This window comes from Cydia pomonella, chromosome 11 (assembly GCF_033807575.1).
Source record: "Cydia pomonella isolate Wapato2018A chromosome 11, ilCydPomo1, whole genome shotgun sequence".
Classification (NCBI taxonomy): domain Eukaryota; kingdom Metazoa; phylum Arthropoda; class Insecta; order Lepidoptera; family Tortricidae; genus Cydia; species Cydia pomonella.
The window spans coordinates 10,209,409-10,235,457 of NC_084713.1; the positions used below are offsets into that span (position 1 = coordinate 10,209,409).

At 39.8% G+C, this 26,049-nt stretch overlaps 1 protein-coding gene across 4 annotated transcripts in view; it reads right to left on the reverse strand.

The window, feature by feature from the left end:
- Positions 1-917: 917 nt before the first annotated feature.
- The window catches only part of LOC133522801 (lysine-specific demethylase 3A-like), a 269,204-nt gene continuing 244,072 nt past the window's right edge, over positions 918-26,049 (reverse strand). For 2 of the 4 annotated variants that reach the window (XM_061858247.1, XM_061858251.1), the window contains 8 exons: positions 9,773-9,962; positions 7,489-9,612; positions 7,256-7,403; positions 5,683-5,813; positions 5,131-5,219; positions 4,446-4,659; positions 2,826-3,356; positions 918-2,588 (listed from right to left, as the gene is read on the reverse strand). In XM_061858247.1, the coding sequence (XP_061714231.1) occupies positions 1,551-2,588; positions 2,826-3,356; positions 4,446-4,659; positions 5,131-5,219; positions 5,683-5,813; positions 7,256-7,403; positions 7,489-9,612; positions 9,773-9,962 (4,465 nt within the window). In that variant the 3' untranslated portion in view covers positions 918-1,550. The remainder of the gene's footprint in view (positions 2,589-2,825; positions 3,357-4,445; positions 4,660-5,130; positions 5,220-5,682; positions 5,814-7,255; positions 7,404-7,488; positions 9,613-9,772; positions 9,963-26,049) is intronic. The other 2 variants (XM_061858250.1, XM_061858248.1) reach the window with 2 other exon arrangements.

A 26,049-nucleotide genomic window follows, 5' to 3' on the forward strand; every position in this document is an offset into this window, starting at 1 on the left:
CTGCCTGATGGTAAGCAGTATCCGTAGCCTAAGTACGCCTGCAACTCCAGAGGAGTTACATGCGCGTTGCCGACCCTAACCCCCTCCCACCCTCGTTGAGCTCTGGCAACCTTACTCACCGGCAGGAACACAACACTATGAGTAGGGTCTAGTGTTATTTGGCTGCGATTTTCTGTAAGGTGGAGGTACTTCCCCAGTTGGGCTCTGCTCTAGATCTGAAATGACATCCGCTGTGCTGTGCCCTACCACCAGAGCGAGACATACATAAAAAGTTAATTTTATGGTAAAACTGGCACTGAAAATATTTTTTTACGATTTTTTTGTAAAAACTAGTTCTTGCAAAGTTACTAGTCACTTTTTGACATCTATCAATAAGGATATTTAGACTACGCCCCATAATGGCATCATCGCGATCAAAAAGGCGTTTTGCACTAAGTTACGATAAGATGTTTTTTTACATTGGTATTTACTCTGAAACTAGGCGAAATCCAGAAAAGTTTATATGACATTTTAGTCTCGAAATGTGATCAGTAATGCACTTTCAAAATCTTTCGGGTTCCTCGTGAGCACCGTGTATATTTAAAATAATTCAATAAAAACTATGTTTTTCTCCAATCAGGGACGACAAGATGTCATTCATTTTAAAATAGACTGAAATTAACTTGAAATTAATGAAGCATGACTCACTTGTTTATGGTCAAATTTTGCCAGTGTTAAAAAACTGATGTTAAATACTTATTTTTACCAGGTTTGTACGTTTCATTATTGGTGCCATAACCATTAAAGATGTAATGAATTTCAAACTAGGTCAGGTAGCCCATGGTACTTTTATTAGTGTTTTCATAAATTATGAACATAGATCTGTTATAGTTCTTTCAAAATGATAATTCAGGGTAAATTAAAAGTAAAAGAACAACTAATATAAACATCTTTTTTTATTCCAACTTATAACCGTACATAATATACACAGTACAAAAAAAACTTGCTTTCGCCTAATACAGCAATAAGGACAAAAGAAATTGTCACATATCTTGTTTAACTATTATTTGTAACATACTAACCAAATTGAGAAAATCTAATATAGGAGAAACTTATCTACACGCAGTGTTTAATGTACAATGCTTCGAGCGAATACGTTTACTTCAATACAATAACTTAAAAGTATACACTTCTTAATATGTACTCGATGGAATTCGAATTAAAAATTTACACAATACATACATATCACTAGAACTACAAATAAGCCGTAAATAACCTGAAGAGTTTATTTTGTATTTCGATTAAGGAACATAAAAGATATCCACATCTCGACAATATCACCGTATTCAGACTAATTTACATTGCACATTCTCCGATCGCGACAGTCGGACTAAATCACATTTTGAGTACATTTACACACACAACTGGTACACATTCCACGCGACGCTTAACAATGGCATCTTACATACGAAACGCGGGTCACTCGCTCCCAATCTTACGTTTAAATGCGGAACTTAGCTAACGTTACGTTCGAGGTTGAGATCAAATGCGAGAGGAGAGGGTGGCGCGGCCTACTCCGCCGCCGCCAGCGCCTCCTCCAGGCAGCACAGCGAGTCCTTCACGGCGTGGTACACGATGTTCTTGATCTGCAGCTTGTCCTCCTTGTTGGAGTGCTGCCGCGACAAGCGCCGGAACTGCTGCGCCAGCTCGAAGCAGCGCGACACGTTCTCAGGCGACACGAAGTCCTCCGCCACCTTGACGCAGTCCAGCAGGTTGCGCACCTGGTGCGGCGCGCCGGCCGGCACGAACACGGCGTCGCCCGGGCACTGCAGCACGGCGTAGCCCTCCACGCCGTACTCGCGGTACAGGCGCTCGCGCAGCGCCGCGTCCAGGTACCAGGTCTGGTCGTGCACGGGGTCGTGCTGCGCGCGGGGCCTCGCGCCGCGCTCCAGCTCAGCGCGCACCAGCAGGTCGCGGATCTTGTCGGCGTCGCGCGCCGCGTAGATGTGCCACAGCGCCGCCGGCGGCTTGAGGCGCGCGCGGCGCCGCGACAGCACGTCCACGCCCGCCTCCTCGGCCGCGCGCGCCGCCTCGCGCGCCCGCTCCGGCGCGTCCGGCGGCGCGCTGGCGTGCACCATCACGTTCACGGCGTCGCTCACGTCCAGGTGCAGGTTGGTGGTGCCGCCGGCGCCGCCGTACGCCGTGTACATCTTGGGCCCGAGGTCGGGCCGCACGAAGCACTCGGGCAGGCGCGCGGCGAGGTTGAGCTTGCCGGCCCGGGAAGTATACTCGCCGAGGGGTAGCACCCGCATGAGGTCCTCGAAGCGCGTGGGCAGCAGCTCGGCGAAGTCCTCGCCGGGCGGCCAGTCCTTCAGCTTGAGCACCATGGGCGCGCCGCGCTCGTCGCGCAGCCTCTTGCCGGCGAGCTCGAAGCCGTCCCAGAACTTGCGCGCCGGCTGGTTGGGCACGACGAGCCCGGACGCGCAGTTGACGAGGTCGACCCGCGTGTCGCCGAAGTCACGCGAGAAGCTCTCGGGGCTCCAGAGGTCTTTGTCCAGCAGATTGGACAGGTCCGACACTAGCACGGGCTGACCACGTTTCCACTGGTCCTAAAAGAAAATATAAATAAAATTAGAATGTAGAAAGGCACATACTGTAGAGAAAAAAAATTAGAATGGCGTGAAGTCATGGTACTCGACAATAAGATTAATGATATTCTGGACACGTCAAAACAAATGGTTCGAGACCCAAATGCAATTCGTGTCACTTTCACCAATCATTGAATTATTAGTAGCAGGATTATTTTATTTAGATGAAAGTAAATATAGGTGACGTTCGATATTTACCTGGAAAGGTTTGTAGTTGCCGGGGTGCGCGGGGTCGGTGAGGTGCAGCAGGCGGCCGTCGCACAGCCAGGCGTGCGGCACGTCGGGGTACAGCACCTTGGACTCCGTGAGCGTCATGATCCGCACGGGCAGCTCGTCGCGGTTGCGTCCGCTGCGCTCGTAGCGCTTCACGACCGTCGACAGAGCGAAGGGCTTGGTCTCCTCGTCTTCGCCTTTCTTCTCGTCGACGACGCTCGATATCACATCGGATGTAGATAGGGTGACGCCCTTCGTTTTCTTCTGCTTCTTCTTGGGAGGTTCGGCCGTGTCGGGCGCGGGTCTTATTAAAAGTTCCCGCAAGGTGGAGAAATTGCCGCCCTCCTCGCTGGAGTCGCTGGAGCTGGAGTCGGATTTCTCCTCCTTTTCGGTCTTCAGCGGGATGTCGGAGAGCCAGCTCACAACGGGGCTGCCCGTTTTACCGTTCTCGGACTTTATTGGCGAAGTGCCGTTGGACGGGCCGTTTTCTTCTTTCACATCCTCCTTTTTCACATTCTGTAATATAAATAAATAAACATTTTAATGCCTGACTTATTTACTGCCAATTTACTTTTAGCATTGATTTACGTGAGGAAAGAGCTTATTTATCCTTTTACACTCATCGGGAAATATGTTGTTGCTAGACGCAATAAAATTTTGCGCAGGTTGCGTATACATGTGTCATTTAATGAGAATTAAAGTAAAAAAGCATGAAATAAGCAGTAATCACCATACCACAAAATTTTATTTTTCGATTGGAATAGGTTTAAGGCAGAAAGGATATAATATCTATAATATTCTATTGTAGTCGAAAGTGCAGTTCATAAAGGCAGGCATCTTATTTAAGATACTCAGCCAAGTTTGGTATAGTGTTTATTTCAAAAAGACCCTTAAGGATATGAAAAGGGAGGTGGAAATTTGTATGAGTAATCAATAACCGTTGAACCGATTTTGATGAAATTTGGTATAGAGATAGTTTGGAGTCCCGGGGAAGAACAAAGGTTAGTTTTTATTTCAAAATATGTCCCTTAAAAGTGAATAGGGAGGTGTAGGTTTGCATGGGGAATCAATAACTGATTTAAATGAAATCTACGTCTACATCTTTGTTTTAGTTGAAAATGATACCAAACTTGAGTTAGAAACTAAACTTAAATAATTATTAACCTCAGTGGCTAGACTTCTTAAATAAATCTAAGGAAAACAAAAATGAATTCTGCCAAAGAAAATCTTTTATTCAGACAACGCCGTATTTTACCTTTTTATAGCTTGTGCACACAAAACTATTGTGCGAACGTTATCCAACGATTATAACAATTAGAGAACTAGGGATCTTATTACAACTTAGCAACGTAACTAAGTAATGTTCCTTTCTCTTAGAAGCAATAAAATTCAGCACACATCTCCAAAAATGAGAACCAACATTCTTGCGATTACGGGATAGTTTAATGTTCGTTTGTCTTTTAACTCCGAAAATAACATGCTATAATAATTATTTTTTATTATACAACGGTTAGCAAGTAGGCTGTTGTATCTATTAACAAAGTAGTAAGCAGAACATAAAATGTGTTGTGTAATGTATAATGTAATCAAGTGGAGGATCGTCACCTTCTGCATGACCTTGACGAGCAGCTGGCGGGCGCGCGCGCGCGCGGCGGGCGGCGGCGCGGCCTGCGCGCCGCACGCGCACGGCGGCAGCGCCCAGGCCGCGCGCGCCGCGTGCGCCCGCGCCGCCGCCGCGCCCAGCGCGCCGCCCGCCGCGATCTGCGTCAGCAGCAGCCGCCGCACCGGGTGCGCGCCGCCCGACGTGCACAGCAACCACCTGCAAACAGGCGCACACACGGCTCAGCTTCATTCAACTATTACTCAATCTAGATTCTAGACAATTATGTTCTACTTTTTTGGAGTGGACTATTAGCCGCCATGTAACGACGTCTTTAATTAGAGTCCAGAGTACACCGTAAGGATTATTTGTTGTTTTAGACTTCAACTCTGAAACAACAGGGAGTTGACTGAAGTTGATTTTTAGTTGTAGACTTTCTAATACCCTAGTTACAATGCATAAAAACATATTCGTCTTCGTTTGCTTATGTATACATTACGAAGACTAACAAAAAACGCTTTTAGCTTATTAGTAACTATGAAGGAGCAGGTAAGTTCTATGAACAGTAGAAACCATTGTTAGTATTTGGAGAAAGTTTAACAAAACAGGCTAATACTTAAGAAAAATATCGGAATGTACTATTAACGATCGGTTACATTTATGACACGTGTTACAATTTATTTAACTTACCCGAACGAATCTCTTTCGACGTTTGAGTTGGCATTCGAAGAATTACTCGTCTCACTAGTGGTGTTTGCTGATTCGCCAGACGTCCGGGACTGTCAACAATAATGTAACGTTAGAATATGTCAGTGATGTGTTCCTTTACATTTTAGTGACCAGCAACAACAAAAAATATGTCTTTCATATATCACATACACACAACTGAGCGCGTTCGGTCGGTCGGTGCCCCAACTTGAGTAACCAAGTAGCCATATTAGTTGTATAGAAAAGTGGACACTTATATTAGGGAACCATACTATTTGAATTTACCTAGTTTGCAATGGAATCTTACCTCTAAATTTTCTAACCAACAACAGCAGAACAAATCTCAGAAAGAAAACATTCCTAACTAGTCAGTAGTAGTATATGGTCGGTATTTACGGCATTGCGGTTCAGAAATGGTTTACAATCTAGACTGGTAACTGATCGCTTATCCCAATTGCAATAACTCAGTTCAAAGCACGTTTATGAAACATGTATATAAATACAAATAAAAAAGACATGACATATTTAATTTACCTTATAGCAGTCGAGGCAGACGACGAAGCCACACTTGCCGCAAGTCCAGTGGAAGTTGAAGAGCGTCGTCTCGCATACGTCGCAGATCTCTCGCACGCCCTGCACCACACGCTTCCACGCTATCGTCTTGTCTGTAACAACACAATACGCTACTTAGTAAACTCAGTAGGTACAGTGTACGGTTCATGTAAATGTATAATTTCTCATGCCCTTGTAGTGTAGGATTTGATAATAGTGCCTATAATGCTTTCGTTCGGGTTGCTTAGTGAATTCTCTTATCGCATAGAAACGGAATCCCTCAACGCGAGAGCTGTGAATTTATTAGCTTTACCAGCAGCAAACGAAAAATACTAATACCTAGGCTTGCTTTGTCACAAAACCCTTTAAGGGTAATACATTAAAACAGGTAAACATGAATATTTCCTGGTGTGTGTGTTATATTATGTGGTTTTTAAGTTACAATCAATATACTTCCTTTTAATCATCCATTAATGTTTATCGTAGTAAAGGAAGGTTAACTAAAAATGTGTAAATATTATTAGTTTCTAAATAATTAAATAATTAACTGGCTTAAAAGTAGGTATGTGCTTCTATATTAATCGCGACCTACACTTAGTCTTTGTTCATAGTAAGGGCGGTGGCTGAACAAAGGGCAATAAAACTTTTTATGAGCAACTTAACTGTCTTCAACGCTCTCAACATGACTAATAAAAACACACAAGTCGATCCGACAATAGAACTACAATTTCGAACTACGTTTGGGTTAAAATTTATAGGCTAATCTTAGCAGGTAGGCGGCACTGTTTAAAAGCGTGGTTAGCTCTTACAAACTAAAGTACTAAAGAAATGGTCGGGAATTGTTTAAAATGCTGCCGGAAAACCGTTATTGTTTCCATGGTAATTTCTGAAGGCGTTACATATTTTTTTGTAGGTTTGTTTATTTGTGTATTGCACACAGTCTATTTCAATAGCCTAAGCAAATATATGATAAATTGATAATATTTATCAATGAAGTAATTCCAGAGCGCCGTTATCACGGGCCTACTAACCTTTAGTTCCCTGTAATCTTATCAAGTGAACAGGCAGCCAAATACGTACTCTTAATAAATTAATTGCTACTATCCGGTACTTGAAGCGGACCTGTTACTTGACCCACATCTAGCTAACGCTCGACTAGTATACCGTCCTATTTTTAGATAACAATAGAATCCACTTAGCTAAACAAGGATATACCGGGGTCATGTTGGTATGACAGTATCAGAATTGGTTGTCAACATATCTTATTCAAATTAACGTTACAAGTAGACTGTCTAGTACTATATATTAAAGTGAAAATAATATGAATTCTAACAATCTAGCTATGTCATTCATAATAATATTAATAACGTTTCCTAATGTGTTAAATACTGTGTACTGTGTATGAAGCGTCAAATTAATTTTGTAGAAGTTTGTTGTGTACTAATTATTTACTAACTTGAAATAAGTTCTCGGTACTGATCCATAACGAATGAAACAATCAACACAACAAGAAAGTAGCTTATATTACACGTAAAGTAACGGAAACATTTCTTACCGTCATTCTGATGGTGTAACTCCGCCTCCTTTTCCTGTTGAAGCAGTTCACAGAACTGGTCACCAATTTCCCGCAGGAGGAAGCAACTCATCTCTATGTCTAATTCTGCGGCTCCAGCTGAAGATGAGAGCCAAAGTTTTTTGTCCTCCTACGACAAAAAAGAACTAAATTAGATACCGGTACATAAACTAATAAATATCAAAGTTATTACATTGTTTTAATTCGATATTTACCTCTTCAGCATCTTTGTACGGATCTGAGAATCCAGCAATGGCTAATTGCCTGTTCTTGGCATACTTCAGTCTTCGAAAATGGTAAAAGCGACAGAATATGTTGGGCATATCCTTGTCGCGCTGCGCGGGGGACCAGCGACATTCACGGCACTTGGCGAGGCGAGGCGCCACCTCGCAGCACGAGCCGTTCTGGAGGAAGGTCTCGGGCACGGGCTTGCCTCGTGCGGTGGACGGCGTCCGCTGCGGGGGCTCGTCTTTCCGCCGGCCGCCTCGGCCTCCGCCGCCACCTCGCGTTCTTCTGCCTCGGGCTCGGCCGCCACCTCCTCTTTTGCTGGAAGTGCTGCCACTGCCGCTCCCGCTCGCCCCCGAGTCCGAATCTTTATCGTCGCTCTCCTTGTCACTTTCGCTGCCGCTCTCCGAAGCCTTCTTCTTTTTAGGTTCGTCGCCGGCTTTTCGCGGCACCGTGCCTTTTTTTCTCTTCGCTTTCGGCGGTTTTCTCTTTGGTGGTGATGTGGACTCGCGCTCCGAACTCGAGCTGTCGCGCTCGGCCTCTTCGACTCGACCGTTCATCTCTTTAGGTTTCCTAGGTTTAGAGTTCTTCCGCGACCCAGTCTGCCTTTGTATCGACTTGGCGGCGACAGGAACGATTATATTTGAGTTAGAATTGTCCTCTTGTTCCGACACTCTGTTGATAGCCATAGGCAGCGTAATGCAGGTACCGCCTCCCCCGGAGCAGTCGCCCTCGCCGATCGGCGCGGTCTCGTGTCTTTGGAGCCAGGCCTTCTTGCCTAGATGTCGCACCGGCGCGGAGCCGTCCCTGGGATTGGGCGAAGCGGTTTTGGCGGGTGTGTCGACGTCTGCCACCGGCGTAACCGGCGGTGTTGCCGGTGGAGCGGGTGGCGTCGGCGCCGGCGCAGGGGCCACCGGTGGCGACGCGGCCTGCGGGGGGACAGGGGTCGCGGGCGCGGGGCTCGCTGAGGGGGTGACTGAGGGTGCTGGCGAGGCGCCGGCGGCCTTTTCGGGCGTTTCAACGCTCCCGTCAGCTGAAGGTACACGGACGTCGCACGGCGGACCCGGTGCTTGAGGCGCAGGTTCGGAGCCGTGCGGCGTTCGCCCGGCACTAGCCGCGGCGCTCGCTATAAGGGGCTCTGGCGCCGGCAGCTCTTCTAGCCGCCGCCGTTTCGCTTCCGAATCCGCGGATTCGAAAGGACACCGTCTTCTTGGCGATAACCGGTCGGAATCATCCGTTCGCGAGACGCCGAGATCGAGGGGTTGCGTTTGGCACGGGGACGAGGAAGACGCGTCACTGTGCGGGCGCGGCGGCCGGGCGTGCGCGGCCGGCGGCGGCCGCGTCCGCAGCGCCGGCGAGTATGCCGACGGAGGGGGGTAGGGAATCGGCGGAGGATCCGCTTTACTTAATTGGAGCGCCGGTTCCACGGCGACTGCGAAGTGAGCTGGACTAGGCGCGTTGCTGCTCGGTTTCCCGTATATGTGTGGCGGCGCTGGGCTAGACACTTTCGGCTTGGCAGGTGCTTGCTGGTAGTAAGCAGCGGGCGAGCGCTGCGGCGGCGGTTGATAGAGTGGCCGGCGGTTGTTCTTGTCCTGCGCAGGTAACGCCGCGTGCGGGGATGTCTGTAGCGCGGGATGCGGGTGCGACGGCGCATGCGGCGACAGGCCCGTCCGGTAGGGCCGTGACGGAAGGTAGTGCGGGGACGGCTCGCTCCGAGGCTTGCTCGGATACGGGTGCTTCTGCTCGAGGTGGATTTGTTTGGCGTCGTGTTTCACTATCACAGAATTTTTTTCCGGCACTAGCGGCGGCGGCGCCGGTAGGTGCTGGTCTTTGAGTTTATCATAAGCGCGGTAGGAGGGATAGTTGTAGGGGGTGAAGTTAGGTTCGCCCTTGGGAAGGGCGGGGTGCGGGGGTTTCTCCGGTTTGGAGGGGAGGGCCAGGCGCGCGTGCGGATGGTAGTCCGTGGGCGCGGGCTGGCGCGGCGCGGGCGGGTGGCCGGGCGGCGAGTAGTAGGCGCGGTCGGGCAGCGGCGCGCGCAGCCGCTCGTGCTCGGCGCCCGCGCCGCGCGCCGGCCCCAGGCTGTTCAGCAGCGACCACGACATGTTCCGTTCCCGCTGTTGACAACAACAAACCCTTTACGATATTATGTCAAGTTACGCACCCACATTGCGTCATATCGAATTACGTTCGCATGAAATCGTAGAAACAGAAATTGTAAACAAGGTTTGAACATAAGAGGCCGATAAGGCGGCGATAAATGTTAAGGATAAAAACCTTTTGATTGGCTAGCCTCAGAGATTCCTCGAAGTGCCTCGACACGAGTTTCGAGGCGGCATTCTCTTGATCTCTCCTTTCCTTCTCTTCTCTCTCTTGCTTTTCCCTTTCTCTCTCGCGTTCTATCCGTTCTCTCTCCTTTTCTTTCTGCTGCTTCTCCAACAGCTCTCGTTCCTGATCCCTTCGTTCTCTGTAACCAAAGAAAGGACATTTTAGTCACGACACTTTATACGGTAAATAAAACTTAACTACTATAAAACACACGAGTAAGGTTCTGCTACGTTCTAAGTACATAAACGGCATGTCAAACACGGCACTAAGGCTGCGATGAAGTCATAGTTTACACAATGTGGTTGTTAAACTTGCACGAGGCGCCGATTATTATGAATAAATATGAAATGCATTCCGCATTCCTGACCTTCCAATGACTTCCAACGTTTATTTTCTACCAATTTGAGTTTATTTCAACGAAAAATTTCCAAACTGGTTTAGCCTCCAAGCGACCTTATAAGAAAAAATACGGACATGCATTATTGCTTATTATATAAACGAATGATATACAGATTGGTGATGATTGTTTCCAATGAGCTTATTGCGATGACAATGACTCGAGCCACTTGGCGCGAGCGTCTGGTCCGCTTAACTAGGTCAAGGTCAAATTGGTTTCAATGACAAAGCTGTTTTTGAAACGATCACTAATACTATCTTATTAACGTATAAAGGAGACAGATGACGTTTGAGTTTTCTGTAAGGAAATAAATAAATAATTCGTCAAATCACAGACATACATATTTAACCGACTTTGAAAGGGGAGGTTTTTTTTATGAAGAAACTACTCGCGTTAGTAGTAAACGTCTCGCTTATGGAATAAATAATAGCACTAAAGCTTTCCTCTTTGTCAGCTCACATATAATTATTAAGCATCCACGGTATCGTTAATATCCATCTGTTTGTATATCTACTTACTACACAAATTATATTCCAAAGTCATTAAACCGCGCGAACCTTGCGCCATTACCATAACGATTATGGCCAGTAATGATTGCATGATACTTACTCGGTAAAAATAGCATTTCCGTTATTCATTTACCAATTAACGCTGTACGCAGCCACAATCACGTAAGCTTATCTAACGATGCACTTACTTTTCACTTTTGTTAATGGATATCGTAATGGCAGAATTGTTATTTTTATTAAAAGCACGTAAAGACATTCATGCATTTGTGCAGTGAAACGTTTTTGCAATCATTCTCGGCATAGTCAATTTAAACCTCCCATTACACTTAGTGACTTTTTGACAATCATCTGACATAAAGCTCAGACCAAAGACATGCCGAAGACGATTCTAATCTTTGGACACCATAAAACCTTTTTGAAAGGCCAAGTTAAAACCTTTATACACAACTTACTTACTCACTGGTAAGCGACTTTCAAACTTTCCGACTGAATCTCCGTGTCGTGAGAAATGAGCACGGTAATAAATAAGATAAACTGACTTGAATGACGTCAATGGCTCACTTCGCGCGTAGGAGTTTATTTTGACACTATTAGTGGCTACCTAACCTTGAAAAGGTTAAGCAATCACAAATATTCTAAAACATCACGATCATAAGAAAATACTAGGGTTTGCTCCCGGGAAACACCGTAATCAGTATCGGGAATTCTCGGGATTTAAGAGCATAAGTATTTCTACGATAAATAATTTATTACAAATATTTGTTATTTGTATACTAAATGCGAGCAAAAAATTCAGAGAATTTGTTAGGTATTCATAAAATATTTCTTTTAATTTGAAGATTAGAACACGGCATAAGAAACTCTCATATGACATTTTAAAATGAATTAAAATATTACATTGACATGCCCACATTAAACTCATAATTGTGTGATTATATGTACGTAGGCAATATATCCCTGCCATTTAGAACGCATGCGAAAATGATTATTAAATGTCGTTTTTCCTTTTTCACATTTACAATACACCCAAGGCCAAAAGTATGGAAACAAGGTTGTTTTCTTTAATATCTCAAAAGGTTAAAAATACTCGCTAAATATCAAAACACTCTAAAATATTGTCAAAATCACTAAAAAAAAAATTAGGAAAAAGTAACATAATTAGACCCTTTTTATTGCTCTTAAAAAAGTTGAACTGGCAAATATCATAGCCACAACTAGAGTAATATGCGTAATTTACTTTTAAAATGTTCTACTATTATATTTACCATTTTGTTTCTAATGAGTAGTATATATTACATGGTTTAAAAAATCACACTTTTTCTATTAAAATGTATAAGCTTGTTTCTATACTTTTGGCCGGAAGTGTAATTGATAATATGATTGAGCCACACTTCAATTGAGTTTTGTTGCCGATGTTTTTCAACAAAGATAGTAAAAATATCACATGTAAATAGTTAAGGATTAAACCAAATTATATTATTTAGTAGTATAGTACGCAGATGCAGTCCATATAACAGTTAATGTAGGCAATGATTGTGTGACTTAGAGACACATAATATCGTAGAAAGAACTGTGTGTACCTTCACTATGGTACTTTTTATAGTGTACCAATTTTTAGAGAAAGATTTATGGTCATTTTAAGCTTTGTTTTATTGGAAATGGAGGTAAAAACTGATTTGTGAAGGCAATCCCGAAAGTACCGGGAAATCCCGGTTATGTTTGCCTGGTACCGAAAATCCCAGTGTTTAAAAAAAAACAGTACCGTTCCTGCAATCCCTAGAAAATATTCACAATATCCGGATCTACCATACTGTGCACAAAGTCAGTAATTCATGGTCCGATGTGCGAAACGCGGTACCCCGGATTGTCAAGGTATATCCATTGAAGACTACACAGGCTAGCCAGTCACAGGTGTTTCAACATTTGCCGGATGTTATTTATTATCTCAATCCGGTAAACAGTTCACGGACAGCACACTGGACCACGTAATCGGAACATGCTAGAAAACCGATTGTTATATAGTCCTACAACGATCACAAGCCGCTTTAAAGACCGGTACAGTAGGGCGTAAAAGCGTCAATAGAAAATACGTTTATATACAAAGAGTTATTTTTCAACAATTGCCATAAGCGGTAACTGGGTCACATTATTGGGTGGGCATTTAGGCCAGAGACTTAAGCCTATAATAATAAAATACCACAATGAGACGTTTAACCGGCTATGGCTTAGGTAGTCTCGAGACTTTCGAGGTTTTATCGATGACGTGTAGAGGAAAGTTCATCAAAAATAAAACGTTATATTGTTCAGTTTTGGGAAAGTTCTTATATCAAATATAACAACTTACATGGTGTAATGTTAAATATATTTACAATAAAACTATCATACACTTGCCATAATGCCATTTCATATAGTATGACTTGTTATAATGTAATTAGTATTATACATTGATTTCACAATATCATGATTTAATCTGAACCGAAATTGATATCATGGCTATTTTGATACTTATATAATTTTTAACTAGTATAAAGACATATTGTATAATGGGTTTTGTTATATTATATTTTAATATAACGTAATATTTTATATAATTAAAAACATTATTTTTATACGGAGTAGCACTTCTAACCTAACCCACTTTTTCCTAGATGTTCGTTTATGTGGGGTCACAGTTTTATTGCATCCCAATTTTCTGGGAGCCATTTATTTCTAGTAAGACCTACATATAATTAATTAATTATATAATGTCACGTTAAATCAAATATGTTTTAGAGTATGTAATATTATGGCAGTGTAATGTAAATGAGACGAAGTGTAAATATATCCTATAACCATTATACCAAGAATAACGTATGTCGTTGATTAGGTAATATGTATGCCTTTTAATACGTTATTCAAAATGACGATATATCAAACTATAATATGAAAAGCAATTTAATATAATGTAGTGCACCCAACTTACACACATGTATTTGAAATAAGTCTAGGTACTACTAGGTTCGTTCATCATCTTTATTATAATACTTCTACACTAATTGACTTCATGATTGACCGACTAGGTGTCGGTTACTAAGTTCTGTTCCTAGGTTTTCAACTGATTAAATACAAAATAAAGCTTAAAAGAAAAATGTTTAGGCACAGTTTGATAGTTTATTTTGTAATTTTTACAACATGATATAATAACATAAAATTCAGATGGAAAATTTATGGAAATCCTTTAACAATTATTTTTATTTTATTTTATTTTTATAATGTCACTTACAGTATACACCAGACATGACACATAGAAATATAAGAATTGAATTATAACATAACTATAATAAATTACTACCAAAAACAGTTAGTCAGAATTTAAATAATATGTACTTATATTATCTAATTAGTGCTAATGGTGCTCGGGGCGACTATAGCCTCGAGATAGCGCCTGGCTGTGGCTAAGAATCTCGGTTCAGGAGTCGAAAATAGGTCCAATGAATCGTCCTGGGTCAATATGCCGTTAATAAGCTTTAGAGCTCGGTAGAGAGGTGAGTGGGAATTCGACTTGGTACTGGTGTTCGGGAGGTTGAGTAAGGGTAGTTTACGAGGACGGAGATTGGGCCTTGAAACAGGTGGAACGTTGAAAGATACTTGCGCTAAGAGGTACCTGTTATATGTCTGACCTCGTAGTAAATGAAGAAAGAACCGCACCAAGGCTACCTTTCTTCGAGCTTCAAGTGTCTGGTATCCCACCATACCCAATACGTACGGGGTTGGATACAGATACGGATAGTAAAAATACATTTTCTTAAACAAATATCTTGCAAAGCATTTTTGTACTTTTCCAACTGTTAAGTTAGGACATATTTGTCCTCGTAAGGGTTCCATACAATGGCGTTACAGTCTAGTTTACTTCTGATATATGAATAGTATAACAGATCCAGAGCTCGTCTATTTGAAAAGTGCTTGGTCTGCCGCTTAACAAAACCCATACGTTTTTGGGCCTCTTTGCAGGTTTGAAGAACCTGGTGATGAAATTTCATCTGGGGATCAAACCAAGTGCCCAAGTCCTTTACTAAGGTGGCTCGCCTTATCTTTTCACCCGCTATATGATAATCATTATGCTATGGACATTTTGACCGTGTGTATGACATTATTGAACACTTTGAAATGTTAAGCGCAAGACTATTTTTTATGCCCCATTGATGTACTTGATTTATATCAACTTGAAGTATAGGTTCCGTAGCCAAATGGCAAAAAACGGAACCCTTATAGATTCGTCATGTCCGTCTGTCTGTCCGATTCTGTCACAGCCACTTTTTTCCGAAACTATAAGAGCTATACTGTTCAAACTTAGTAAGTGGATGTATTCTATGAACCGCATTAAGATGTTCACACAAAAATAGAAAAAAAAAAACAATACATTTTGGGGGTTCCCCATACTTAGAACTGAAACTCAAAAAATCTTTTTTCATCAAACCCATACGTGTGGGGTATCTATGGATAGGTCTTCAAAAATGATATTGAGGTTTCTAATATCATTTTTATCTAAAATGAATAGTTTGCGCGACAGACACTTCCAAAGTGGTAAAATGTGTCCCCCCCCCCCCCCCCCGTAACTTCTAAAATAACAGAATGAAAAAACTAAAAAAAATATATGATATACATCGTCATGCAAACTTCCACCGAAAATTGGCTTGAACGAGATCTAGTAAGTAGTTTTTTTTTTAATACGTCATAAAATTAAAAAAAAATTTTTTTTTCTTCAAACCCATACGTGTGGGGTATCTATGGATAGGTCTTCAAAAATGATATTGATGTTTCTAATATCATTTTTTTCTAAACTGAATAGTTTGCGCGAGAGACACTTCCAAAGTGAAAAAATGTGTGTCCCCCCCCCCCCCCTGTAACTTCTAAAATAACAAAATAAAAAATCTAAAAACAATATATGATATACATTACCATGCAAACTTCCACCGAAAATTGGTTTGAACGAGATCTAGTGAGTAGTTTTTTTTTAATACGTCATAAAATTAAAAAAAAAAAAATCATCAAACCCATACGTGTGGGATATCTATGGATAGGTCTTCAAAAATGATATTTAGGTTCCTAATATAATTTTTTTCTAAACTGAATAGTTTGCGCGAGAGACACTTCCAAAGTGGTAAAATGTGTGTCCAAAGTGGTAAAATGTTGAACAAGATCTAGCAAGTAGATTTTTTTTAATACGTCTCAAATGGTACGGAACCCTTCATGCGCGAGTCCGACTCGCACTTGGCCGCTTTTATAACGGTACAATTGAAAGCCCAACGCATTATCGGCCACGGCCGAGCTATAGTAACGTAGGTACATTTTCTCGAGTGTTCCTTCGCTGTCAGTCATCTTGCGTGTTATACGAAACAGTGTCCTATAAAGTAGCCTAGTTTCAGAGTTGCTACGCTTTTATAGGTTAACTACGAGTATAGCAGTTATGACGAATTCACCTCCATTATGGATATAATTAGGGTCCCGTAAGAATTTTGCTGTGATCACCTACAAACTCTTTAAATAGAAATAAGTTTTTTTTTTATGTAGTAGTAATTAGTGTAGTTTTCTTTTTCAGTGCTTGTAAAAAAGGCCCTAGTAATGAATGGATTAATATCTAAAGCTTGACGATTTTATATTTGTATTAAATCATTGCATGATAAATCTGAGCTACAATCACTAATATTACTGGTATTTTTTTAGTCACTTCATTAATACTCATATAAAAAATATTTTGTACGTAACCACATTCTGTGGCTTTCCCCTTAACTTATACAAGCAAGATAGAAGACGCCTTCTTCTTCTTGTTATATAACAGTTCTGTGATATAAAAGTTATTGTGACGTGTAAAGATGAGATATAATAGAGGTTTAAAAACTACTAAAGCGTTTTTAAATGCTATAAATATGTGCCGAAAACACTAATATAAAACAGCTCTATAATAGTGTTCAGGTTACTACTAAATTATTATGTACTATAGCAGTGATCTCTAAAGCTTTGTCTATAAGTTTTGATCAAAAATTGTGTATGACTGTTTGTCTCTAAATAAATAGAAAAAAAAAAGCTATGATATCGTAAAATCGTTGTATCCCTGTTAAACACAACAACTATAGCGTTTTGCAAGCAACCTTAATAGCGCAAATTAGTTGCATAAGAGTTATAAGCTAAAAAACGGGTAGTCCTCGCATTAGTTCAGCCAGCAGAGTTTTTGAAAAATCGTTGCACTTTTTTAGATCATAATACGGTTGCCAAAAATATGAATAGCAATCATGAGGCCTTTCTCTAGTAACTTCATCGATTCGAAAACTGATTGACAATCAGGCGGGAAGCGGAATAGGATTGTTATGTATTCTATACGGAGTAGAAAATATTATCTTGTCTGGCAATGGCAACAATGGAAGATCCCGAAATTGTTTGTCATTTAGTTCAGATATAAATATTATACCGAACGTCTAAAAGATTCATACAAACATCGGCAGGAAGTTCATTCTATAGCCAGAGCGAAATTCCTCTAAGGCGGACACATGCCTAATACATTTAAATTGCCAACTAGATCATGCTTCTTGAGATAAGGCCAAGGGATGAGATCCAAAGCAAAGGAAGATTTAATCTAATTTTATGAATAAGATACTATTACCTAGTACAATTTAATTAATATTAAAATCTTTCGCGTTTCTTGCCTGATTTTATTCTATACTCAAAGTAAGGCTACCGACGAAGACCAAGTATGTGTGTTAAACTCGAATATTGGTTCCTGAGTTATGGTTTATGGTAGTTGTATATGTATGTGAGTATTTATCTATACCTATAGCTGTGCCGTTCTTGAGAATGTTCTCCGTTTTTTATGGGGACTGTTCTCGCGCGAACATTCCCCTTAGTAAATGGAGAACATGTTCGAGAACGGCACAACTATATCTATACCTCCTCCACTAGTAGGTATGTAATATCTGTAATATATAACGTTGTCGGGCACCCACTCGCTACACAGGCCTTATTGTGCTTATTGTTCCATAATACAATACAATACTCTTTATTGCACCTCACATAGTTTACAAAACGTGCATTATATTTATTTATTTAGTATGAGATAAACTATTTTGCTGCGTGTGTAATAAATATCAGTTTTAACAATTAAACATTTCCAGATATGAGTACTTTATATTTATTTATTTAAACTTGATTGCACAACACAAAATACGAAACGAATGTACAAATGGCGGACTTAATGCCTAATGGTATTCTCTACCAGTCAACCATCGGTCCAAACAGAGACATGTAAAAATGGTGCAACGAGAAAAGTAAAAAACATATTTATTAGAACTATCGGAATAAAGTTAAAAACTTCATGTGCTTATTGTTTTTTTTTACAAATTATTTTAATGATTCTCATTAAAATATTTTTTACAATGGCCTCACAATTTATTTTCTGTCTATTAAACTAAACAACAAGTTGATCAATTAGCAACAGTAACAATAAACACATAAAATAATATTTCAAGTTTAGTATCTCGCCGTGAAATTCCACGAAATAACGACTGACCTGAATGAAGTCATTAAACAGTAATGGTATTACCCATTATGATAAAACAGTTGTGGTCCAATAATAATCTTTAACGAAGTGTGAGAAAAGTAATTAGGAAGTTAGGGTAAACAAAAGTTAAAGTCGGTTGTTCTACGAGTAATCTCATTATTTCGTAAAGTATGAATCTGAAACTAGTGTGTTCAAAGAAATACATTATTAGAAGATTAGGTCTTAGCTCTACCATATCTGAAAGCAACATTGTATGTTATAATTAAAACGCTTTCGAAGTCGATATTAACAAACTTGTAATAGTCGTATCGATATAAAACTTAACGCGTACTGCACATAATAGAATATTTTGATATTCGCACAATAGAGCTGATCTGATATGGCGCCAAGCGTAGTATCTTGAGTTGGTCATAATTCGTTTTGACGAGTACATTTGGAGACGCTAATTGTATTTTTGACAAAAACGTATATTTTTTACAGTCGCACCTTTGGAACGTACTAATGGAATGGATAGTTATTATACTTATTTTAGATATAGACTTATCAGACAATATCAGAAGAATTTCAAGGACAGCCATGATTATATTCTTAAAATTTCATGATTATTTCATTAAAATAAGAAATCATGTGGCATACTTCGTTGGTACGATTGTACTGGAAATACTGCTTTATTGCAACAGTTAATTGTTATTCGTAACTTTAAGATAACAACATACAAAACATTAGGACAATATTTTGCACGTTGTTATGTTAAAGTAGGTAGATATAAAAGTTAAAAAACAAACAAATTAAAGTGTAATACATATTAAAATAACCAGTAACACGTAACTGTACCCTCACCACGACTGCCTTAGCAGTGCCAAACTATTGGTAGACTTACAGGTGTCGAAATTGGGAGTAAAACGAAAGAAGCAAATGGGAAAATGAAGTGACAAAAACAGGTAAAAATAACATGACAGGAGGAAAGGAATTTGACACACGACATACGACAGTTGTTAGAGTTGTACGTGGCATCTTTCCACTTTGTAACTTGGGACAGGAGGGGTAAAGTTAGGTAAAGGAAATACATATTCCCCAATTTTTGCACAACGTGGTTCGCGGTAGGCCCTCTGAGCTCCGCGCCGCGCACCGCGTGCGTCCAGTCCGCGGCCAGAGTGCTTGAAACTACATAAATATTTTAAATTTAGCCACTCAACGATCGCATCCAACAATACTAAACAAATATAAAATGCTTAAATTATATGTACTACATATTCTAGGCTGTACATTAATCTGAATAATTATATCGCTTTTCTTGCACATTTTCTAACAAAATTAGTACCTACAGAGACCGACTAACTCGGGTAACAGGTAACCGGGCAGTGCCGATTTTGCATATTTGAGGTACTTTAAAATTCATATAATATTTAAAATATAACATTGTTTTTAAATCTAATGAAATACGATAAAGTCAGCAAACTGGTACATCACACAGGCGTATGATTTTTATTGAAGTCAATAAAATTGCCCCATAACTCACGGCAGCCATGGCCCATACCTATTTAAAGCTCTGCAAGTCAAGGCAATTATTTAAATAGACAAATTATTGTACTAATAAGATTCGGAATAAAAGTTACATCCTTGAGACTTCTTTAAATGCCTTCTTCGCCTACTACGCTACAAAATTATATCGGCCACATTTCGACCTTCTTTAGTATTTATGCCTATATACGTATTCATATTCTATGTTCGCTTTGCTAACATCTTATTTTAAAAAAATGCCACCTTAAATCTAGGCCTTCATTTACAGAATCGATACTTTACACCACAATTTTGGCCTCATCGTTCCTAACGCAACAGTCAAGAAAACATACGTTAATTTTTAGATGCTTCGATTTCTTGTATACTGTTAAAATTTCGATTCGTTTTTGAAATGCTATAAAAATAAGTGAATAAATTCCCGTCTTTCATAATTTATTTTATCTACACACGATTTCTGCCAGCATAAAGATCTGTTTTATAAGAACAAATTTCTTATCCGTGAAAATTATAATTGCGTAATAATAACATAAATTTCAATTTTATAACGGCATTAAAATTTGAATCAACTCTTTGATTTGAGCAGACGTTATATTCTAAATGGGGTACCCATTGCAAACAGTGTGATCAATGCCGTAATGGCTATCATAATAACACATAATATTATGAGTGTAGATAAAGCTGTGTAAATATGCAAATGAACATAATTAGGCATTAAGAGGGAAGAATAGCTTTTAGAATCTAATGAAATAACGGTATTTTTTCTATGAAATTCCATTTCGGGACGTTTTCCACTTACTAAATCTTAACAAATCACTTTGATTTTGATGTCGATCGCTTCAGCACAATATATTCAATGTTTCGCTTTAAAAAAAAAATGTTGAGCGAATATTGAAAAAAAGGTTTTTCATTGTGTCAATAACATACTAAAAAATCATGGAGAATGGAAAATATTCAGAAGTGGAAAAACGTTTTCTCTTTTTGTATGGACGATAACGTAGTATACTTCCCTGTTAAAAAAACTCGTTACAGGATCTATAATCATAATTTAGTAAGATGTGGCTAGATCATATTTATTCGACGAAATCAATAGTTCCGCCCCTTTAAAATATCGTACCGCGAATCGAGATATCCATTACTTATTAGGTACAAGAGCTAAAAAAGGACAATGTTGGAATATGAAATCATGCAGCTATAAAACAGGCAGTATTTAGACACCCGCCCGGGGATATGTTCTGAGCGGAACGCTGTAAAAAGTAGGAACTTTTAATTGGAGCGATTCCATTCAGGCAAATATGAGCTGGACATTTAAAATGAACGCATATCCACAAATCCGTTCAGTGTTCACTGAGCATGCAGTCAAAAGGGACTTTAATTAATGCATTCCCAATACTTTTCCGAGAAAATAAATTGTTCATATATTGTTAATTATACCAACAAAAAAGTTCCAAGTGCTTATTAGTTTATTACTATTAGATCCCAATGATTTAGTTATACCACTCATGTTAAGGTTAATAATAATACGATTCCTTAATAATAACCGTAGCAAATTTTCAAAAGTGTCGGCTTTCTTCGCACACGCTTACGCGGCTTACGCCCCATTGCCGGGAGCAATTATTTCCATCTATGGGAAAGACTACAATTTGAGTAATAGTCAGAATATATATACCTAATATAACAAAAATAATAAAAATAATAATATAAAATAGGTTAATGTATATTAACCTATTTTAGTAATACCTACATAATTCCAGTAGTAGAAGTATAATACAGAGCTTTCTGATTTTTAAAGACATTGCAAACAGACGAACAAAAAGGGGCAAAAGTAACTAAAAACAAGGTGTTTCGTTCGACGACAACATATTTCACAATCATATACATTTTCTTATGAAAAAATCATGTTAAAATAAGGACAAATTTTCGAATAAAATTATACCAAAATTTGTCACTTTGCTTTATGGGAAAGTCTTGTAATGTAATTAATACCTATTTAATATTGTTATTTTACAAAAGACCAGCAGCGGTATCATGGTCGCATTTTTATCACCTGTCGTGTCATGCGTCACTTTCGCACTCACATACTTGTTAGAATGTGACAGGCATGGTGACAAATGATAAAGAACCGACCATAGACCAAGCCCTACAGTAGGACTAATGGTTGGCTCTTTATCATTTGTCACCGTGCCTGTCACGTTCTAACAAGTACGTAAGCGTGAAAGTGATGGACAAGCGATAAAAATGAAACCATGCTGCAACCGCAGGAGAGTAATTCTGCGATTAAAATTTGTAAACAGTTTGACATGAATCAGACATTCCTCCACGGCATTAGCACGGATTAGTATTATTTTGTATGGAGAACGAAAAGCAAAACATAATAATTTAGGGTTAGTTGTCAGTAAAAAATCATATTTTAATAGAGACTGATGACATATTCATGTTTATGACTCGAATCATTGAAAAAATACTTCGGCAGGTACCTGTAAAAATTATATTATACTTATCCCATTAAAGATAACTCACGCTATATAACGGTCCCAAATGCGAGCCGAGGCGTATGAGACTGTTGTATTATGAGTGATCCGCGATCACGTGATGATCTCTATAGAAAACGAAGTGTCGAACGCTTCGACCCGGACCCGTACCGTTCTACCGTGAGCCAAGGTGACGTTCAGATGGCAACTACAGCTGCGTTACTGTTACGACATTACTGGGGCGATTATGACGTTCACTCAATTTATCAAGGAAATTGACAGATACAACGCCCGCGTCAATGCCGCAACAGTAATGGCGTAACAGTAGTCAGCTGCAGGTACCTTCCGAATGTTACCTTTCAACCGTTACGATGGTAAGTACCTATTATACAGGTAAGAGTGTATTGAATCATTCCAATATATAAGTACGAGTACATATATTGAATCATTCCAATATAGCGTCAGGTAAATCCAACAACAACCCGTTGTTGGATTTACCCGCACTAGGTACAGTTTCATTATGAATGGTTTTACATCCACATAGGTGCTATGATACATATTTTGTAGGTTAGGTACCTACTTAAGACTTCTAGGAATAAGCGGTTTTCTATAGTATTTTACGTATCATAAATGTATCGCTTCTCACGTGACATGACTTTGAGCAATTCAAGTGTGTATTTTATGCTGTAAATTATTTACAAACATAGCTTACAAATAGGGCAATAGGGTAAAAAACTCATTTACATCAAGAAAAAACTAAATAGCTGTCATATTGGAAAAATTGATGACTGTCAAAATATTTTAAACTAAAGTAGACTAAGGCCTTCAGCACACGGCGCGTAAACGTAAGAGACGCGTAAGCGTATCGTAATACGCGTGTAGAACGAACACGAACAACATCAAACAAGCCCACACACGAAGCGTCGTAGTAGCGTAGCGTATGAGATTTCTGTCGTCATTACGACAGGCGTAGCGTAATACACGCGTAAAAAATAAAACTTCTGACATATATATCAAACAATAAAAAAAATCTTCATCTGACGTGATTCACGAGATAGTAGATCGTAGATACATACGCCGATGACATTTGAAGCCAGCGAGTGCAGCGACTACATGATTTTAACTAATTAAATTTCACTTATAAAGCGATTACGCTTACGCGACGCCTACGCGACGCTTGGTGCCCAGAACTCTACGCGTCTCGTACTCGTAACGTTTTGACGATACGCTTACGCGACGCCTACGCTTACGCGCCGTGTGCTAAGTGGCTAAGGCCCTCAGCACACGGCGCGTAAGCGTAAGAAGCACGTAGCGTATCGTAATACGCGCGTAGATTCAAATAATGTATTTGCACAGAATACAAGTACATACATGCAGATCATATACAAAAAGAAACAAAAGTATATTCGGTCTGCGTGCAGACATGCAAACATTACAGAGGAGCACATTCTAACATCAAATCGTAAAGCATTTATGTCCACGTGGTTTAAAAAGTAGATTTACAAATTTCTGCCTTTTCTGCCTATGTAAACTTTGAAGAACGAGAGCTCTACGAGCACGTATAAGTTCAAATAAGTCCGCACACGAAGCGTCGTCATAGCGTAGTGTATGAGATTTCTCTCGTCATTACGACGGGCGTAGGCGTAATACAGGGGTAAAAAACAAAACTTCTGACATAATCAAACTATAAAAATTCTTAATCTGACAAGAAAGTAAGATTGTCCATACATCCGCCGAAGCCATCTGACGCCCGTTACGCCATGATTATAATAGGATTTCGCTTATAACACGATTACGCGACGCTTGCTGCCCAGAACTCTGGGCGTCTCGTACTCGTAACGTTTTTACGATACGCTTACGCGACGTCTACGCTTACGCTGCCTGTGCTGAGGGCCTAAGTAGTTTTTTATTTTAAGTTTAGTTCTCAATGTAGAAATTCTTTTAAATTGCAGATTCGGGTACTTTTAAATTGAATTCTAATAGTAAATCATGTGAAATTTATAGCTTAGGCTGTTGGAGTAAAAAAAGTTCACCCGATTTGAGCTCAAAGCTTAACTATAATTCAACATTTGTAAGATTGTGTACCTAAATATACTTAGGTCTTTTCGGCTTTAATTGTGCGAATAACAAAATCGTAAGTTATACGGTTAGGTAAGCACCCACGTACCTAAATTATTAGTCAACACTGCAAAATGGCTTAAGTCGAGGTTAAAGATGTTTGACCTTGACTGAGGCTATCTTTCATTGTGTAGATACCTACGCAAAATAAATTTTATACCAAATGCCTATATTTAGCTTTAAAAACATATCCGTGGTGTCAAGGTTAAACGAGACAATAACAATGGATTTTTTTTGTTAATTTTATACTATTACGTACAATCTGCGATTAAATTATCTTGTGATTTGAAAAATAAATAACCCAAGGATCGTACAACAATCTAGAATTTGTCAATGGCATATGTACCAATATTTGACCGATAGATATGTCTATAATATACATATATGTACATTGCTATCAAACAAATGTTTATCTGCTTATTATTATTATTATTAATGAGTTCGATTAGCGAGACGAACGATAAAGCCGATATACCCAGGTAAACCTGTACGTAATACAAAACTATATCTAGCTACATTGCGTTAAGTACTCAAAAAATGTCCCATCTCACATACAATTCCATAATAATAACCGGCGCTTGGGATCGTACCGTGTGGCGTTTTGTTTGCACGCGGTGACCACGCAGGGTGCTATAGCTATGCTTCATACGCATCTGGTGTAATTACCTACACTCACACCTACGCTACGCATATGTGACCTATTTTGGTAGCGAAGTACCTATTAAAAAAAACTATCAGCTTTAAGAGATTTCATGTCAACATAGCCTCTATAATGATGCATACTTTATATTTAGATCTTACCATTTATTAAAATTACATTTGACATTGCATCATCGTAAAGATTGTCTTTGAGCTCCCGATATTTCGACGCATTTACCATGCATCTTGTTCAAGGGTAAAGATGCATGTAACTGCGTCGAAATATCGCGAGCTCAAAAACAATATAAAAGGTAATCACGGTTTATATCTCGGTCGATTTAAGTCTAGTGAAACTAACCGTGAATCATTTTTATATATACCAATCATTAACAAGGTTAATTACGGGATTACATAGCAACAGCATCAGTCGAGATGAACAATGGAGAAAGTGATCCGAGTCACGGTATCAGCCCTGGAAACTGGGCCGCGGAAGAAAGGCAACGGTAACATGAAGTAAGCTGTAAGTGGCGTAAGCAACGCGACCCGTGGAGGAACGAGGAAACAAAGCATTCCGATGTAATCAAACAAATATAATACCCATGCTTCTACTATTTATAGGTCATCCGTACATTGCAATGACTACTAGAATATTTTCTATAAGGAGATCACGGTGCGTAGCCAACGTGGCAATCGTTAATGCTCCGTAGCGAACGAAACGCAACTCTGTTACTGTCGCACTAATATGAAAGAGTGATAGAGATAGATGATAGCGCTACGCTAAGTTAGCTTTAACGATTGGCACGTTAGCTAAGCCCCTAAAGCCTAATTTCTGGTTGTGGATTATTATCAGCGACAAATCCGTACCGCTGTAAGTTATAGCTAACAAATAGTTTATACCTATTGTATGAGCTACATACAATTTTATGCCCATTACATGTCTTTTGCTAGAATCATGCTAGAATGATCTTTTATTATTAAATGCCATCGCACATTATTAATAAATGTGAAATCTGGAACTAGAAGTAATTGCGAGTCGTCTTGAA